The following is an 18,893-nucleotide window of genomic DNA, read 5'->3' as shown; positions in this document are numbered from 1 at the left end:
AAAGTAAATATATAAAGCAATTTCATCGCTATTTACAAAATTTTAGCACAATATCTATACTTAAACCATGAAAATTTATATATTTTTTTTTAAAAAAAAATCAAGGAGTGAAAAGACAAGACAAAAATGGAAATGGAAAAAAAATAAGTAAATTTGGTACGAACATAATTTGTTCGAGATTGAGTCAGTTTCCTTTAGATTATAATTTAAGTACTTGACTACAAAGTTATGAGCTACATCATAGAGGCGGAGACAAAAAGAAACAAAATAGAAATGGTTCAGCTTTACCAAATTTATTGATCGAAAGTTTGACAAAAAAGAAAGGAAAAAGAACAAAGTTCAGAACATATAATGAGATTTAAATCTGAAAATTAATACATCTTACGTGTGTATAAATAAATAATATATTTAACTTTAAAAAATATTTAATGGAATCAGATACAAATAATTCCACCATGGCATTAAGAAAAAAAACATGATCATTTTTATAAACTATCAATTAATTATGCTAATTGCTAGAAGAGGCAGCACTATTCATACATCAATTGTAAATTGTAAAGATCCCTCAAATCCCCCATCTTCGTTTAAGCCTTAAATATATATATATATATATATTGCTTTGATTTACCTGCAAAGAATTTTCTAAAGGATATTGAATTGGGATATATATCAAAACCAAAAGCCGCCGGCCCATCATTCATTCAGATTCATTTATATTACTTGGAGCTGCTGCATTAACAATTTGATCGCTCGTATCTCCATTTTCTGGATTCATTGCCTCCATATCATTGCTCCCGGGCATTGGAGCAAGCTGCCCCGCATCTTCTTGTTCTTCAAAACAGTTCTTTTGTGTGTCAGGAGACGCTGTACCTACTGATTCAAGTGGTGGGTTGTCTTTTTTATCGAAGTTTCGGACACGTGGTCGCTCGTTAGTATCCTTGCTACGGCTACGACTACGGCTTCGGCGAGACCGACTACGGCTCCTGCTTCTACTCCTGCTACGACTACGACTTCGACTCCGACTCCGACTCCGACTCCGACTCCAACTTCTACTACTGCGACTACGGCTACCACTGCGACTTCGACTTGGGCTGTAACCCCACGTTCGGACTCTTTCAGGACTACGACTGTAACTTCTGCCTCTACTTCTATTACTGAGGTCTCTTCTGTTATCAAACCGACCCTGTCCACGTCCACGACCACGTCCATCTACACCATTGAACCTATTGTGTGGGCCACCACGATCACCTCTGCCCCAACCAACATGACCACCAGGAGGACCACCAAAACCCCGTCCTCTACCCCGAATGGAAAAGAAATCACCTCTCCCACCTCGTCCACCAGGACCATCTCTCATCCCACCTCGACCACCAAACCCGCCATCTCTCATCCCACCACGGCCACCAAACCCTCCATCTCTTGCACCACCGCGACCACCAAACCCGCCATCGCTCATGCCACCTCGCCCTCCTGAATCCCAGCGACTGCCACCCATAACAGCATCATGACGCCCCATCCCACCCCTATCCTTTCCGAAACCTGGCCCACCACGCATAGCCATATTTTGCAACTCGGGAGGCACAGGCTGCTCAGCCCCCTCAAGAACTTTTATCAAATCAGCAGCAAATTTCCAATCCTGATCACAGAAGAAGGTATATGCTACTCCGGTTGCTCCAGCCCTCCCAGTTCTTCCAATTCGGTGAACATAGTCCTCAATTCCAGTTGGAAAATCATAGTTGATCACCACTCTGGCAAGAAAATTAAACAAGTAAATCATAGAACGTGTTCTAGAGCAAAAATCATATGATATTTAGCATACAAACCCTACAACTAGTCACATCAGATCCATATTCTTTAAAATTTCTAGTCCCCAATCCCAATATTTTCCCTTGGTACCATAAAGAAAAGTGCAGAAAAGAGCTTACCTTATATCTTTGATGTCAAGCCCACGAGCAGCAACATCAGTAGCAACTAGTATCGGCGACTTCCCACTGCGAAACTGGTTCAATACCCAATCACGCTCTCCCTGTGATTTGTCCCCATGAATTGCAGCAGCCCCAAAACCACGCCCAAGATTCCGTGCAAGCTGATCACACAACCTCTTCGTGGAACAAAAAATTATTACCTTGGACCCCCGTTCTTGGGATCGAAGGATCTGCTCCAACCGTCTCTGCTTTTCCATCTGTGGAATGACTTCAACATACTGCTCACCACGCCCCACCCAAAAAAGAAAAATGCAAAAAAGAAGACAAGAAAAAAATGGTTTACAGGTAAGAATTTACACGCTACAGGATGCATTAATTCAGTAGATAACGAAACTAGTATGAATAGAGTTAACTATGGACAATCAAACAGAAAATGTCAAGAACCGATGCATTTCAATTGCTCAATGGAAGCTCATATAATAGTTACAGAAAAACATTTCTCTTAACCTAAACAAGAAAGACTACATAACACACTTCTGTAAGTTGGCCATTAAAAGATTTTCATTCACCTTGCCCTGAACAAAAAAACTGAAAAATTCAGAAAGCAAATTACTTTAATGATATAGGATACATCACGTTATGAAACCAATCATACATGAAATTCAGTAGGCCAAATACAATTTTTAACTATAGCAAAACTCATGATGCAAATGAAATCCACTGTTCAAGAGGAATAGTAAGTATATAACTTGTTAAAGTTACCTGTGTGATAGCCTTGTTAGCAGCAAGTACATCAACGCTACCAATATTCACCTGGACAGAATTCACGAGAAGATCATTTGCTATTTTTCTTACTTCCTTGGGCCAGGTTGCTGTATACATGAGAGTTTGTCTACGTGGTGGTATTTCATTCACAATTTTCCTAATTTGGGGTTCAAATCCCATATCCAGCATCCGATCAGCTTCATCAAGCACAAGCAGTGAAATTTGCCTAAAGTTGATCATCTTCATTTCAAGTATATCATTAAGCCGTCCAGGAGTAGCCACCACAATATCAGCACCACGATCTAACTCTTTTAATTGAGGACCTTTAGGGGCTCCACCATACAAGCACTGAAATAACAAAGAATTTTAGGTCATAGAAAGAAAAAAGCACTCTAAAGAAACCCCAAAGATGCAACATCTGAAACTCACCGTACAACAAACCCGAGAAGATCTCCCAAATTTAATGGCTTCATCTTGTATTTGAGTAGCAAGCTCCCTAGTAGGAGCCAGAACCAACACAGTCGGTCCATTTTGAGGGTTATTTCGGCACTGCCTCAGAAGAATGAAGGCAGGAAGCAAATAGCCCAGAGTTTTCCCAGACCCTGTTTTAGCAATGGCGACTATGTCCCGACCTTGCAGGGCAATGGGCCATGTTTGTGCTTGAATTGGCGTAGGAGATGAGAAACCAGCAGAATATATCTGAGGCACGATTATGAAAGACTGGACTCAGTGCACCAACTTTAAAGCATGCAAAGACATTAATGCACGACATACATTTCATGAATACAGTGTTCTACAACAGCAAAAATGAAATAGCACAAAGAAAAACCCATAGATTAGTTGCTTACAGAAGCAACTCGAGGCAACAAAAGATGGCAATAAAGACATATTAAGCAGGGCCAATAAGCAAGACATCTCAGTCACATCAGGTGTGATTTGGTCAAAGGCCCAACACTCAACTAAAAGATGCCCTAGAAAGGCTCCAACCATCCATTTTGCATCCTCCAAAAATCAAGGGATTGTTGCATGTGCAAGTGTAGCAATAGCAGTGCAGCGTACGACATATGCTCCTCCTCCGGAGCAGATATCGCACCTGCGACAAGTGACAACTTGTGAGTAAAAAGTAGATTTATAACAGAAGAGAAGAGTAGGACGGATCATGGATTTTCCTTTTTCACGCAACCCAATTAAAAGATGTTTGAGCAACCACGAAACTTACCTCTCTCAGTATCTCCGGAGGGAAGCCAGTAGCCTCGAATGTCATGAATGGAGCTGGAACATTATCACCCTACAAAGTTAATTGAACTGATCATTTGCAACCAAAAAATAGCAGTTTAATAACTATAAATTTAAGCAACAGTGCACATCTAATCAAATAGAGTCAGTCACACATTGCATTCCAATTTCAATTCGGGATGTACCAACTTCCATTAATATACACATGCATAGCCTCAACAATCTCACACTGATTTTCCCACACAAATATACAATTAGAACCCCTGTAGCATTCACAACACCAACATAATTGGAAAAGATAGGCATGCTGAAATACAAACCGATGCAGTTACTTCATGCTGTTGACGATAAACTTCAACAGGTGACATATTAGTAACATCTGAAGCTCCAATATGAGTAGGGCCCATCAGATTATTTGACAGTGTCGGACCACCAGATCCATGGCTGTACAAATTATGTGTGGGAACAGCAGAAAAATTTGTCCCACTAGGATGACCAGGTGCCGCAGTTGGAAATGGGACAGCACTCATCCTTGTGTCCTGAAAGGAAGGACAATTTCCATACCATATAAGAAAAAACAAATCATACAAAACAAAACGAAAATACTCTGAAACTTGATACAACGTTTTGCTCAACCTGGCCATTAGTATTCTTTAACAATTTTCAATGTAAGTATTCCTTTCCCATACAATAGTTAGAAAAAAAAAACATTTCAACTAACCTAAAACTAAGTAATGGTCAAGGAAAAGTACATAACACATTATTTCCCATCAATTTCTGTATTACCATCCACGTATAACCTTACCAATAAAACTTTGCCGTTACCAACTACATATCTGCCATGTAAAACCCAAAGATACTGTCGTCCCACTAATAATTATTTGCGAATCAACCTTTTTTAACGCCCAACAATCTTAAGAAATATGTGTGATTTTTTAAAAGTAATCATCCCTCATAATTGTATCTCACTTTAACAATGTCAAAAAAAATAAAACACAAAAAACAAAAAAAACAAAAAAATTGAAAATTAAAGAACTACAAATGGACGTGAAATGAACCTGCTGGCTTCTTGCCATTGGTATTGCTGCAAGCCTTGGCTGATGTGGACCAATCCCCGGCCCCTCATTTCTGCCAAAGTAATATTCATTTCCGACTCTGCCTGGCAAATTTTCAGCACCAGCTTGCTGCCCCTGCATCACAGCTGGGCCCATTTGATCTTGGAATCTAGAATGATGATGGCGATGAGTCGATTCAACACCTGCATTCTGCAATTGAACCACAGGATGTTGCTGTTGCATATTTCGCGGAGAGCTACCAAATTGTCGTGCTTGATCTGATGCTAAACCAAATTGTTGCATTTGTGAAGAATTGGTTCCAGAATGTAGGTTATGAATGGATGAGGTGCCACCACTTTGTTGAAGCTGGGAAGAAGAATATCCAACTTGGTTTCCTGACTGGATATTCTCCTCTCTCTTCAGAAAAGCTGGCTTCTGCTCGAGGTGATTACCAAATGGCATACCTAAAGGGCTTTGTTGAACTTGCTGCTGTGAATTTTGCTGCACATTTGAAGGTATGTTTTGCTGGTAACTGATATACTGAGCCTGCTGCTGACAATATTGTGGACCTTGAGGCTGCCCAACTAATGGGGTTGGATTTTGTATGTTTGGATGTCCTAAATGCTGAACTGATGGCTGTGGCATTTGTTGTCCCGGATTCTGCAGGGCTTGTCCTGGATTTTGTGGGGGTTGAATGTTAGGATGTTGAGACATTTGTTGATTTGCATGTACCATTTTCTGACCTTGATGCACCTGCTGGTGGCCGATATGTTGTGATGACATTGCAAACACACCCTGTTGCTGCATGACCTGGTTCGATTGCGAGCTATGTTGTCGCCCGTCTGGTGCCATTTGCATGCCAGGATGGTGATTAACAGCTACCTGACCAGTAACAGAATTGTGCTGTTGTGAGATCAGATGTCCAGGTTGTTGAGAAAGCTGGTTGTTTACTTGACCATCTTGTTGAAGGACATGATGATTTTGCTGTACATGAGGTGCCAGTGTGCCATTTGACACCATTGAATGAGGCTCTAGGATTGAAGTAGGCTTGGAAGTAGAGACCCCAGGATGAGGACCATGTGGTAATGGTGGTGGCAAAGAGACCGGCTTCTCATACTGAGTAACGTTGGTTTCAGGGTTCCAGTAGTATAATAGTCCACTGCTCCCATCAATCAATCCCTTCCAAGGTTTCGGAAGAGTAGGGTCATCCGGTGCATAGCGAGGACCGAGGGAAGGGGGAGCAGAGTCCCCAGTTTCCATGACTTCAATCTGTATTGAGAAATTGATAAAAGAAAAAAACAAGCCAGCATTTCAATAAACACAACTAGCATCTCTCCTCTAATTCCAGTAATCCTCATTACATTCCAGCTCCCCAAATACCCATATAGTCATAAACAAAAATTAACCAAAATTAAAAACAAAACTGAACTTCAACCCCAAACCTAAGTTATACTCAGTTCGAAACCCTAGAATCCATGATACTCAAAATTTACATATCTAATAATGCCACATAAAAAATGGCCTCCAAACATATATCTTTCATTGATCTTCAAGAATTTTTTCCAATAAAACAGATGAATGGAAAAGAAAAAGACAAGTGGACCGAAAAAACATGTGAATTACTGCATTAAGGCTATGCAGGAATAAAGCAACGAACAAATGAATTGCAAACCAAAAAAAATTAGAGTTCAACAAGACGATTAGAACAAATAAGAAGAAAAAAAACCATTATACCTGAACAAAGATCTGAAATCCGATTTCTTTTCGACTTCCCCAAGGAGAACTGATGAGAGAAGTAGAAGTTAAAGGAAACCCAAAAAGTTTGGCACCTCGAATTACTCCGAGGAACAAATTGCAAAGTTTTTCGAAGAAGAGATTTACAAAAGATTTTGGGGCGCTAGGGCGGGTAAACTATAATCCTAACTCCTAAGCTTGTTTGTAAAAGGAAAATAATTAGTAAAAATAGGTACGTTTAAAACTATTTGGGAAATAGGCCAATTCTTCTTTTTGTCTTTTACTACAATACGTTTTTTAATATATAGTTAAATCTTAAATTAGGAATAATTTAATTTTGTATTTCTTTTTTTAGAAAAAAAACAATCTCTCTCTATTTTTTTCCTCTGACAAAAATTTAGAGTTGATAAATTATTTTTATGTTATCGAAACATATTAACTGTATTTAAAGATACGTTCTCTTGATGGATGAATAAGATGAAATTCCATTTTTCTATCAATACTATCAGTAATGTGTGCCGGTTTCATTTAGGGTATTGCTTATTAAGTTTGAGGGAGGTGGCCTAATTGGGGTAGGGGTGAGCATCTACACACGAAAAATCGATCCGAACTACTGAATCGACACCCAATGGTAATTTTTGTAAATAACTTGGTCGATGGTCGGTTTAATTAAAAGATTTCAAAAAACCGACGCGTTGAACATAGTTTTCAGTTTTTCTTAGTATATACCTACTAAGTCAGATTTTTGTTCCAGTTTTTGTACAAAACTGACCATGTTGCTCGACCGATGGTCACCCCTAATTATTGGGGTAGAGTTTTAAGGATAATTCATTAGTGGTTGGTTTCTTTTCCATCTTTCTTTCTCTTCGGTTGTTGTTCATAAAAAATGTTGTTTTACAAGCATTTTGACTTTAAAAACTTTCTCAATGTTTTAAGTACAACTTCATTATAAGCATATTTCTATCGTGATGGAGGTCAAGTTTAGAGTTTCAGAAAAAATTTAAACCAAATCAGCTCAATCTCAACTTAAACAGAAATGTTAGCATCATTTACACATTAGGAGCTCATGTATTCAAGCGCATTATGATACGAAAATAATTTCACGAAACATCAAAATGATGGCCTATTTTTATCAAGTACCCTAGTCAACAAAATTCTAAATTAAAACATAGGAAAATGAGACGATTCAAAACATAACTAGACTAAGTACACTTAACGAATTTAATAGGGTGAAAAAAATTCTACTTCAAGAATAATCAATCATAGATATGAATGTTTGCCATAGAGAGTGCATCTTCTTGCTATCAACGAAATAGGTGATATTGGAAGGTTTTTTTTCTTCCCAAACTAAGGAGAAAGAGATGAAAATGACATCTAATGTCCTAGTGTATTCACAAATAAATTCAAGGTTTTTTTTTCTCTTTTTCTTTTGAGATGGTACATACTAATTTTGTTTACGATTAACGACTCAACTCTGACAAACGTTTAACTCTAGTTTTTTTCTTTTGCTTATGACATAGGACACTGATATGCTATAACAAATTATATTAAGCATGGTCATGTCTATATTTAAACCCTAAACGTGATGGTCATCTTGATTGATAAAATAATGTTCATAAAAAATGGAAAAAATGAAATATTTTTTTCATGATGAAGATGATCATTATGTTAGAGTTACAATGTATATGGTTATCTCTAACTCAATATGTTATAAAATGATATAATGCATCATAATGTAAGCAAAAAAGATCAGAATTTATATGTTTACGAAGAATGAGTATCAAAAAGAGAAAGAAAGAAATACAAACACACACATATACACCAACTGTTTTATGTTTTCAAGTTCACTAAGTTCGACAAATATGTGTTTGGGTGACTACTTATATTTTATTTCTCGATTTTTTTTTATCATATGGTCAAAACATTTAAATTTTTTTAACAACATTTGTATGTTTTCAACCAAATTTTGAATTTTAAATTTTAGAGTGAAAAACTATAATAAGTAAGATAAGGTATTTTAACAAAGTCAGTTTATTTTTTTAGAAATTAAAATATGTATCGTATTATAAATTAACTATATAATATTATAAAACAATATTTAACCTAAAACATTTGCATAAACAAATGGATAATAATTTATTGTTATCTATTATTTAGCAAGTAAAAAAAATACAATTTAAATATAATTTCAACATATTTAAAATAATTATTTAAATTAGAATTCAATTTTTATAATGTATAGCCAAACATATAAACAAGAAATAAAATATAATTATGTTTATAGGACGATTATGTTTTTAAATTTCTATTTAAAAATTTTCGAACGACCCTATTACTTATGGAAAACTATATCCATTTTAGCACATATAATTTTCTCTAACAAGTTATTTACTTTTGCACGAAGTATAGATATTCTCTTATTCATATTATCGTATCCATGGTATCAATTTTCAATTTTTTTGTTATTATTATTATTTATTTCTTTTTTGTATTTGTGAGATAACCCACGACTTAACAATATTTGAATGTCAAAAGAAATTTGCAGATTATTAAATCCTAGGTAAGTGATCATCAGGGATGAACGATTTTTTTATATCCAAGTTCTACACTAACATTCGAATATATTCACAACATTGCAAATATTAGGTATTCCATAAACGACTACTAAATTATAAATATATCATTAATAGATGACGGCTAGAAATAACTGTTGGCATCAATGTTTTCTATAAGATTGAGATTTGTATAGATGAAGATGCCAATACCGAAGTTCTTTATACAAATGGTCTACTTCAATGAGTTGTGCCCTTCCTTTTTTTAACAAATGTCATATACAAAGTGTGAGGTTCAACAACTCTCCAATGGTTAGTTTGCAATTCACAAATCTAATAGAAAATTGATGGAACTTCCAAGTAAAAATGATATTCAAGTGTTGCTTTGTTTTATTCTATTTTTGCAAGAACTATGAAGGGTCAAGCATAAGTTGATTTTCAATTGAAATAACAAACTCTTGTAGTGGGAATGTATACATAATTATTTCTCAAAAATATATTTTATGTAACTATATAATAATTGCTAGTCACAAATATTTCCTCCATGGCATTAAATAAAACATGGTCATTCTTCAGACTATCAATTGATTACGCTAATTGCTAGAATAGGCAGCAAATTCATACAGCCAATATAAATTGTAAAGATCCCTCAAATCCCCACCTCTTTTAACCTTCATATTGCTTAGATTTTCCTGCAAGAAAAAAAATTCGAAAGATATTGAATTGGGAATATCAAAACCAAAAGCCACCCATCATTCATCCACATTCGTTCATATTACTTCAGCCGTTGCATTAACAATTTGATCACTTGTATCAACACCATTTTCTGGATTTGTTGCCTCCATACTACTACTGCTCCCGGGTATTGGAGCAAGCTCCCTCACATCTTTTTCTTCAAAACCGTTCTTTTGTGTGCCAGGAGACGCTGCACCTACTGATTCGAGAGGTTGGTCGTCTTTTTTATCAAAGTTTCGGACACGTGGTCGCTCGTTATTATCGTGGCTACGGCTTCGGCTATAACGGCGGGACCAACTCCGACTCCTGCTTCTACTCCTGCTACGACTTCGACTCCGACTCCAGCTTCTACTACTGCGACTATGGCTACCACTGCGACTTCGACTTCGACTTCGACTATAACCCCATGTCCGGACTCTTTCAGGACTACGACTGTAACTTCTGCCTCTACTCCTATTGCTGAAGTCTCTTCTGTTATCAAATCGACCCTGTCCACGTCCACGTCCACGTCCATCCACACCATTGAACCTATCGTGTGGGGGACCACGATCACCCCTGCCCCAACCAACATGACCTCCCAGAGGTCCACCAAACCCCCGTCCTCTACCCCGTGTGGAAAAGAAATCACCTCTCCCACCTCGTCCACCAGGACCATCTCTCATCCCACCACGACCACCAAACCCACCATGGCCACCAAACCCTCCATCCCTTGCACCACTACGACCACCAAACCCAGCATCACTCATGCCACCCCGGCCTCCTGAATCCCAGCGACTGCCACCCATAGCTGCATCAAAACGACCCATTCCACCCCTATCCTTCCCGAAACTCGGCCCACCACGCATAGCCATATTTCGCAACTCAGGAGGAACAGGCTGGCCTGCACCTTCCAGTACTTTAATCAAATCAGAAGCAAATTTCCAATCCTGTTCAGAGAAGAAGGTATATGCCACTCCGGTTGCTCCAGCCCTCCCAGTTCTTCCAATTCGGTGGACATAGTCCTCGATTCCAGTTGGAAAATCAAAGTTGATCACCACTCTGACATAAAAATGAAATAAATAAATCTTAGAACAAATACTAGGAAAAATCATACAACAAACCCTACAAATAGTCACATCAGATCCATGTCTCGCAAATTAGTAGTCCCATACAAATAATCACATCAGATCCATATCTCACAAATTTGTAGTCCCAACTTCCAAGATTTTCTATTGTACCATAGAGAAACTAACAGAAAAGAGGCTTACCTTATATCTTTGATGTCAAGCCCACGAGCAGCAACGTCAGTGGCAACTAGTATCGGGGACTTTCCACTACGAAACTGGTTCAATACCCAGTCACGCTCCCCCTGTGATTTGTCTCCATGAATTGCAGCAGCTCCAAAACCACGCCCAAGATTTCGTGCAAGCTGATCACACAACCTCTTCGTGGAACAAAAAATTATTACCTTAGAACCCCGTTCTTGGGATCTAAGGATTTGTTCCAACCGTCTCTGTTTTTCCATCTGTGGTACGACTTCAACATACTGCTCTCCACACCCCACCACAAAACAGAAAAAGGCAAGAGAAGATCAAAGAAAAAAAACAGAGAAAGGATCAATAACAAATCATCTAGAGAAACAGAAAATGGTTCATGGTAAAAATTTACGTACTACAGGATACATTAACTAGGTAGATAAAAGAAACTATTATGAATAGTGTTAATGTTAGGAACCAAGGCAGTATTAGATGCCTTTGTCCCACATTCTTAACCAATGTGAGCTATTAGGGTGAGAAAGCCAAGTTGCATAAGCACCTAACAGTTAAGAATCAGATGGAAAATGTCATCAAATGATGCATTCACATTTCTCAATGGAAGTATTTTTTTTCTCATATAGAAGTTGGTTAGAGCAAAACATCTCTTAACCTAAAACTATGAATGGTCAAGGAAGAGTACACTATTTCCTATAACGGTCATTTAAATTTGCGTTCTTACACCCGGGTCTATCTGTGATTCTTTAATTAGAGAATCCTACAAGTGAACAACAAGACAACGATCACTGTAGGAGAGAAGATATGTAACAACCAAATAGACATATTACCACTACAGCTGAAGGGGAAACTTCGAAGTGGCTTCAGTTCATATGCTTACTGAGATAGAAAGTGAATTCCACTAATAAATGTTCTGTTTTTATATTAACAATAAATGGAACTTTTTATTGGAGAAAGGAAGGAGACTAATGCTCCAGGATACAAACTCCAAGAGGGAGAAATAAGAGAACCAACAGGAACAGAACAACCAACCCAAAAGAAGAGAAGCCTGAGGAGAAAAGCTCAAGATGACTGACAAGTAAACAAGGCTAAACAACAAGAGTCTAAGAACACCACCAAACACCGGGAGAGAAAAAAAACTAAGAAACCACTAGCACACTGTGAGATCCATCCCTAATAGGATTATTGATGTGGTTATTAGAAGGGAAAATTAGTAACTAGATGGTAGGTTTGTTAGGGATTTTAGTAATAAACAGAGGGAGTGAATTGGGAGTAAGGTGTGAAGAATTTGTCGAAATTCTTTTGGGGAATTGAAGAGATAGTAGTCCTCTTGAAAGGATATGGTATATATGTTTTCATTGATATTGCAAAATATATTTCTATCTATAGTATTCTTTCTAGTCTTTGTATATCTTGAGTGTTTCTGTTAGGAGGTGTCTGCTAAGTTACTGCTTTATAACCACCCTTGTACGATAACTACCAGGAACTTCCCATCTATCTAATTACCCTTATACCCCTTAACCAACACAAACTATATATGTGGTACCTAACAATATCCAAACAAACATGAAAGTGAAAGAACCTGAGAAACCACAAAAACAAAAACCATCCCACTGAAAACACACACACACACAAGGCTAGAGAAACTTCCAAGGGGACACCAAAGTAGACCGGGGACCTCAGAAGATCAAAGGACAAGAAAGAACAAGAAACCAAAATTAGCACACAGAAACAGCGCCAAAAAGTGACCTTTTAAAAACGCCCAACACTATTGTCAGCAGAATTAGTGGAAATAAATGCTCATTTGTTTGGTATAAAACAAAGAAAAGAAGTTTTATTAGTGGCTGTACTTTCAAGAAACTTCCATGTCCTACAGATTTAAGCGATTCGATCTTGTGTAAATCAAGCATTCGAAAGATATTCAGTTACCTTGCGTATGAACAAAAAACAGTCAAATTTCAAAAGCAAATTACTTATAGATCGATACAAGATACATCAAGTTATGACACAAACCATGCATTCAATTTGATAGGCCAAAAATATCATTTTCAACAATAGCGAGACTCATGATGCCACTGAATCTACACTGTTCAAGGAGAATGATACGTATATAACTTGTTAAAGTTACCTGTGTGATAGCTTTGTTAGCAGCAAGTTCATCAACGCTACCAATATTCACTTGGACAGAATTCACAAGAAGATCATTTGCTATTTTTCTTACTTCCTTGGGCCAGGTTGCTGTATACATGAGAGTTTGTCTACGTGGTGGTATTTCATTCACAATTTTCCTAATTTGGGGTTCAAATCCCATATCCAGCATCCGATCAGCTTCATCAAGCACAAGCAGTGAAATTTGCCTAAAGTTGATCATCTTCATTTCAAGTATATCATTAAGCCGTCCAGGAGTAGCCACCACAATATCAGCACCACGATCTAACTCTTTTAATTGAGGACCTTTAGGGGCTCCACCATACAAGCACTGAAATAACAAAGAATTTTAGGTCATAGAAAGAAAAAAGCACTCTAAAGGAACCCCAAAGATGCAACATCTGAAACTCACCGTACAACAAACCCGAGAAGATCTCCCAAATTTAATGGCTTCATCTTGTATTTGAGTAGCAAGCTCCCTAGTAGGAGCCAGAACCAACACAGTCGGTCCATTTTGAGGGTTATTTCGGCACTGCCTCAGAAGAATGAAGGCAGGAAGCAAATAGCCCAGAGTTTTCCCAGACCCTGTTTTAGCAATGGCGACTATGTCCCGACCTTGCAGGGCAATGGGCCATGTTTGTGCTTGAATTGGCGTAGGAGATGAGAAACCAGCAGAATATATCTGAGGCACGATTATGAAAGACTGGACTCAGTGCACCAACTTTAAAGCATGCAAAGACATTAATGCACGACATACATTTCATGAATACAGTGTTCTACAACAGCAAAAATGAAATAGCACAAAGAAAAACCCATAGATTAGTTGCTTACAGAAGCAACTCGAGGCAACAAAAGATGGCAATAAAGACATATTAAGCAGGGCCAATAAGCAAGACATCTCAGTCACATCAGGTGTGATTTGGTCAAAGGCCCAACACTCAACTAAAAGATGCCCTAGAAAGGCTCCAACCATCCATTTTGCATCCTCCAAAAATCAAGGGATTGTTGCATGTGCAAGTGTAGCAATAGCAGTGCAGCGTACGACATATGCTCCTCCTCCGGAGCAGATATCGCACCTGCGACAAGTGACAACTTGTGAGTAAAAAGTAGATTTATAACAGAAGAGAAGAGTAGGACGGATCATGGATTTTCCTTTTTCACGCAACCCAATTAAAAGATGTTTGAGCAACCACGAAACTTACCTCTCTCAGTATCTCCGGAGGGAAGCCAGTAGCCTCAAATGTCATGAATGGAGCTGGAACATTATCACCCTACAAAGTTAATTGAACTGATCATTTGCAACCAAAAAATAGCAGTTTAATAACTATAAATTTAAGCAACAGTGCACATCTAATCAAATAGAGTCAGTCACACATTGCATTCCAATTTCAATTCGGGATGTACCAACTTCCATTAATATACACATGCATAGCCTCAACAATCTCACACTGATTTTCCCACACAAATATACAATTAGAACCCCTGTAGCATTCACAGAACCAACACAATTGGAAAAGATAGGCATGCTGAAATACAAACCGTTGCAGTTACTTCATGCTGTCGACGATAAACTTCAACAGGTGACATATTAGTAACATCTGAAGCTCCAACATGAGGAGGCCCCATCAATGCATTATTCGGCAATGATGAACCACCAGATCCATGGTTGTACAAATTATGTGTGGGACCACCTGCGAACTTTGTCCCACTAGGATGACCGGGTGCTGCACTTGGAAATGGGGCACCACTCATCCTTGAGTCCTGAAAGCAAGGATAATTCAAGAAAACATAAATCATACAGAACAGAACTAAAATACTTGAAAACTTCAGACGACATGTTGCTCAACCTGGCTAGTAGTATTGTTTAACATTTTTAATGAAAGTATTACTTTCCCATATAATAGTTAGAAGACATCTCACTTAACCTAAAACTAAGTTATGGTCAAGGAAGAGTACCTAACATGCTATTTCCTATCAATTTCTCTATTAATCATCCACGTATAACCTTACCAATAAAACTTTGCAGTGCCCAATCAACCTTATTTAACATGCAATGATGCAACAATCTTAAGATATGTGTGGTTTTTTTCATAGTAAATTAATCATCCGTCATGGTGTACCTTACTTAAACAATATTTTTTTAAGGAGATGGAAGAATTACAAATAGACATGTAATGAAGAACCTGCTGGCTCCTTGCCATTGGTATTGCTGCAAGCCTTGGCTGATGTGGACCGGGGCCAGACCCCTCATTCCTGCCAAAGTAATATTCATTTCCACCTCTGCCTGGCAAATTTTCAGCAACAGGTTGCTGCCCCGGAATCACAGCTGGGCCCATTTGATCTTGGAATCTAGAATGATGATGGCGGTGAGTCAATTCAGTGCCTGCATGCTGCACTTGACCCACAGGGAGTTGCTGTTGCATGTTTCCCGGAGAGCTACCAAATTGCCGTGCTTGATCTGATGCTAAACCCAATGGTTGCATTTGAGAAGAATTTGTTCCCGAATGTAGGTTATGAATGGATGGGGTACCACCACTTTGTTGAAACTGGGAAGAAGAAAATCCAACTTGGTTTCCTGACTGGATATTCTCCTCCTCTCTCTTCAGAAAAGCCGGCTTCTGCTCGAGGTGATTGCCAAATGGCTGGACTAAAGGACTTTGTTGAACTTGCTGCTGTGAATTTTGCTGCACGTTTGGATGTAGGCTTTGCTGATAACCGATATATTGAAGCTGCTGCTGACCATATTGTGGACCTTGAGGCTGCCCAACTAATGGCTTCGGATTATGCATGTTTGGCTGTCCTAAATGCTGGACCGATGGTTGTGGCATTTGTTGCCCCGGATTCTGTAAGGCTTGTCCTGGATTCTGCAGGGGTTGCTGGTTAGGATGTTGAGACATTTGTTGATTTGCATGAGCCATGTTCTGACCTTGATGCATGACCTGCTGTTGGCCAATATGTTGTGATGACATTCCAAACACCCCCTGCTGCTGCATGACTTGGTTCGATTGCGAGCCATGCTGTCGCCCATCTGGAGCCATTTGCATGCCAGGATGGTGATTAACAGCTACCTGACTGGCAACAGAACTGTGCTGCTGTGAGATCAGATGTCCAGGTTGTTGAGAAAGCTGGTTGTTTAATTGGCCATCTTGTTGAGGGATGTTGTAATGATTTTGTTGTACATGAGGTGCCACTGTGCCACTTGATGGCATTGAATGAGCCTCCGGAATCGAAGTAGGCTTGGAAATAGAAACGCCAGGATGAGGACCAAGCGGTAATGGTGGTGGCAAAGAGACTGGCTTCTCATACTGAGTAACGTTGGTTTCAGGGTTCCAGTAGTATGATAGTCCAGTGCTCCCATCAATCAATCCCTTCCAAGGTTTCGGAAGAGTAGGGTCATCTGGGGCATAGCGAGGACCAAGGGAAGGGGGAGCAGAGTCCCCAGTTTCCATGACTTCAAACTGTATTGAGAAATTGATCACAAACGAGTCAGTATTTCAATAAACACGGCTACTATTTCTCCTGCCAACTAAGGAATAAGAAACATATATAGTCATAAACAAAAGTTAACCAAAATTTTTAAAAAAATAATAATAATTTCATTCTCAAATTTTAATTTCAACCCATAGTTTCCAGTAAAGCTATTAAAATAAAAAATGCAAAAACATAACCATCATAACCATCTGTAACATCTGTAACTTAAACAAATCCGCGAAAGTAACTTATTACAAACAAATTGTAAGTCAAATTATCAAATCATGATATAAACATCCATTGATGTCCTGTGCCAGAATGTCAAACGTAACTTCCTTTAGAACTATCATCTGATCCTTAGAATGAAAGCATTTTCGAAAAACAAAGGTGGGTATAAAAAAATACTCAATGAGCAATTCATAAATCAAGCTTGTAATTCATTTTCTTTCAAAACATTTGAAAATAAAAATAAAATCATTGCAAAACTTTCAGCCAAAACCTTGCTACAAACAGTACTTTCAAAATCAAGATCTTCCAAGCAAATAAACTTGAAAACTAAATGTATTGTCTTTCAACAAAATCAAAGCATTCAAATAAACGGTTAAAACTCTTAATAAACACAACTTTATACTTTCCAAAGCTGTAATCTTTTAAAACTTTCAAATACCAAGCTTTGAATCAGCCAATACTTCACACAATACAACTTTCAGTCATCCAAAACTTTCAAATACAAAGTAGTAAAGATGGTAGTTGAAGTAACCCAACAGATATGGTTACCCGTCGGTCACGCCAACCATTCATTAAGCCATAAATGTTGATCCACATTCGACCGAAACATCAGAAATGTCGATTAACATAACAACAGTGGAACAACAGAAAGGTTGATTAACAACTATCAAATTACTTAAGTGTGAGGTCATGTGAGTGTAACACACAAATGAATCTTCATTCTAAATTTTTTTTGTCTTCTCCCAAATAAGCCTCGATAAGGATTGTCAATTCCAAATTTGGCTACAAAAAAATACTATACAATCCCCAAAATACAAAAGCAGGCATATCCAGATACCCTAAATCAAATCATATTTAACACTTAGTTTGAATCCTATAATTTCTCAATCAAAAAATCCACTTCCTTGAACAGACATCAACTTTCAGAAAGCCTAAACAATAACTTTGAGTGTCAAAACTTAGTTCGACAACCATAATCGACACCAGAAGGCTTTTCGAAAGGAATATTCTTCCAAAAAAAATCCACCCTAAATCTTAATTAATCAATCCGATTTATCCGAACTAGTTCAAAACTATTAGCAACAACCTTTCACAAGTCAAGACTGCTCTAACATACTTTAGTTGAGTCCTAAATAATCCGAAAAGTGCTCAAACTTGCTGAACCTAAAAAAAACTTAGAAATCTACCCAAACATAACAACAAACAAATTCCAAAAGCTCAGATATTCAAACACTAAAATTCAATCCGAAAATGAAACTAAACAAACATCCCTTACCCAATCTTACCACAGAGGGTCTAAACCTTTCTGGTTGGTGTCCAAAAGCGCGCGAAAAAACCTTAGACGATATGAGTACACCAATTTGAAGCCAACCCAAGTGTGGATCAGCGCCAAAACCTGCCAAAATGGAGAAACATTGATACGAAGGTGTACAGAGAGGATTCCCGTCTCATGGGCGTCTCATCTGCTTGGTTACACTTCAACCACAAAGACCCATGAAGCTTACTTCGAGAATCAAAATGGCATTGCAGACCTGATTCGTGGGTTTCACCGCCACAACACTCGTCAAAAGTTGGGGAGAGAGGGTGGGTCCGTGAGTAACACCTTCAACGCGTGATGTTTGCTCGTGTCAACGTGAATTCATGTTAGTCGTCGTCGCCTGAGGCTCGCCGGCCAAATAAACTAAGTGAGAAGGGTGGATGGTCGCCAGTTACAAGGGGAAGAGGAGAAAAAAGAAGATGGAGCTAGGGCTTAACTCTTTTCCTTCTCTCCTGTTTTCTTTTCTTCTTTTTTTT

At 38.2% G+C, this 18,893-nt stretch overlaps 2 protein-coding genes across 2 annotated transcripts; both read right to left on the bottom strand.

Annotated features, from left to right (window-relative positions):
• Positions 1-365: 365 nt before the first annotated feature.
• Positions 366-6,916, bottom strand: LOC116401623 (DEAD-box ATP-dependent RNA helicase 46-like). The gene is made up of 8 exons (XM_011652717.2): positions 6,716-6,916; positions 4,985-6,250; positions 4,247-4,465; positions 3,910-3,978; positions 3,120-3,389; positions 2,688-3,038; positions 1,926-2,203; positions 366-1,748 (listed from the first exon to the last, which is right to left on the bottom strand). Exons 2-8 carry the CDS (start codon positions 6,239-6,241, stop codon positions 698-700), a joined length of 3,495 nt encoding a protein of 1,164 aa, XP_011651019.2. The 5' UTR covers positions 6,242-6,250; positions 6,716-6,916; the 3' UTR covers positions 366-697.
• Positions 6,917-9,728: 2,812 nt separating this feature from the next.
• LOC101206347 (DEAD-box ATP-dependent RNA helicase 46) lies at positions 9,729-18,893 on the bottom strand. Its single transcript, XM_004134419.3, has 8 exons — positions 18,376-18,893; positions 15,584-16,858; positions 14,940-15,161; positions 14,603-14,671; positions 13,813-14,082; positions 13,381-13,731; positions 11,250-11,527; positions 9,729-11,040 (listed from the first exon to the last, which is right to left on the bottom strand). Exons 2-8 carry the CDS (start codon positions 16,847-16,849, stop codon positions 10,038-10,040), a joined length of 3,459 nt encoding a protein of 1,152 aa, XP_004134467.3. The 5' UTR covers positions 16,850-16,858; positions 18,376-18,893; the 3' UTR covers positions 9,729-10,037.

Source organism: Cucumis sativus, chromosome 3, assembly GCF_000004075.3.
Source record: "Cucumis sativus cultivar 9930 chromosome 3, Cucumber_9930_V3, whole genome shotgun sequence".
Classification (NCBI taxonomy): domain Eukaryota; kingdom Viridiplantae; phylum Streptophyta; class Magnoliopsida; order Cucurbitales; family Cucurbitaceae; genus Cucumis; species Cucumis sativus.
This window is presented reverse-complemented; position numbering and strand designations above follow the sequence as displayed.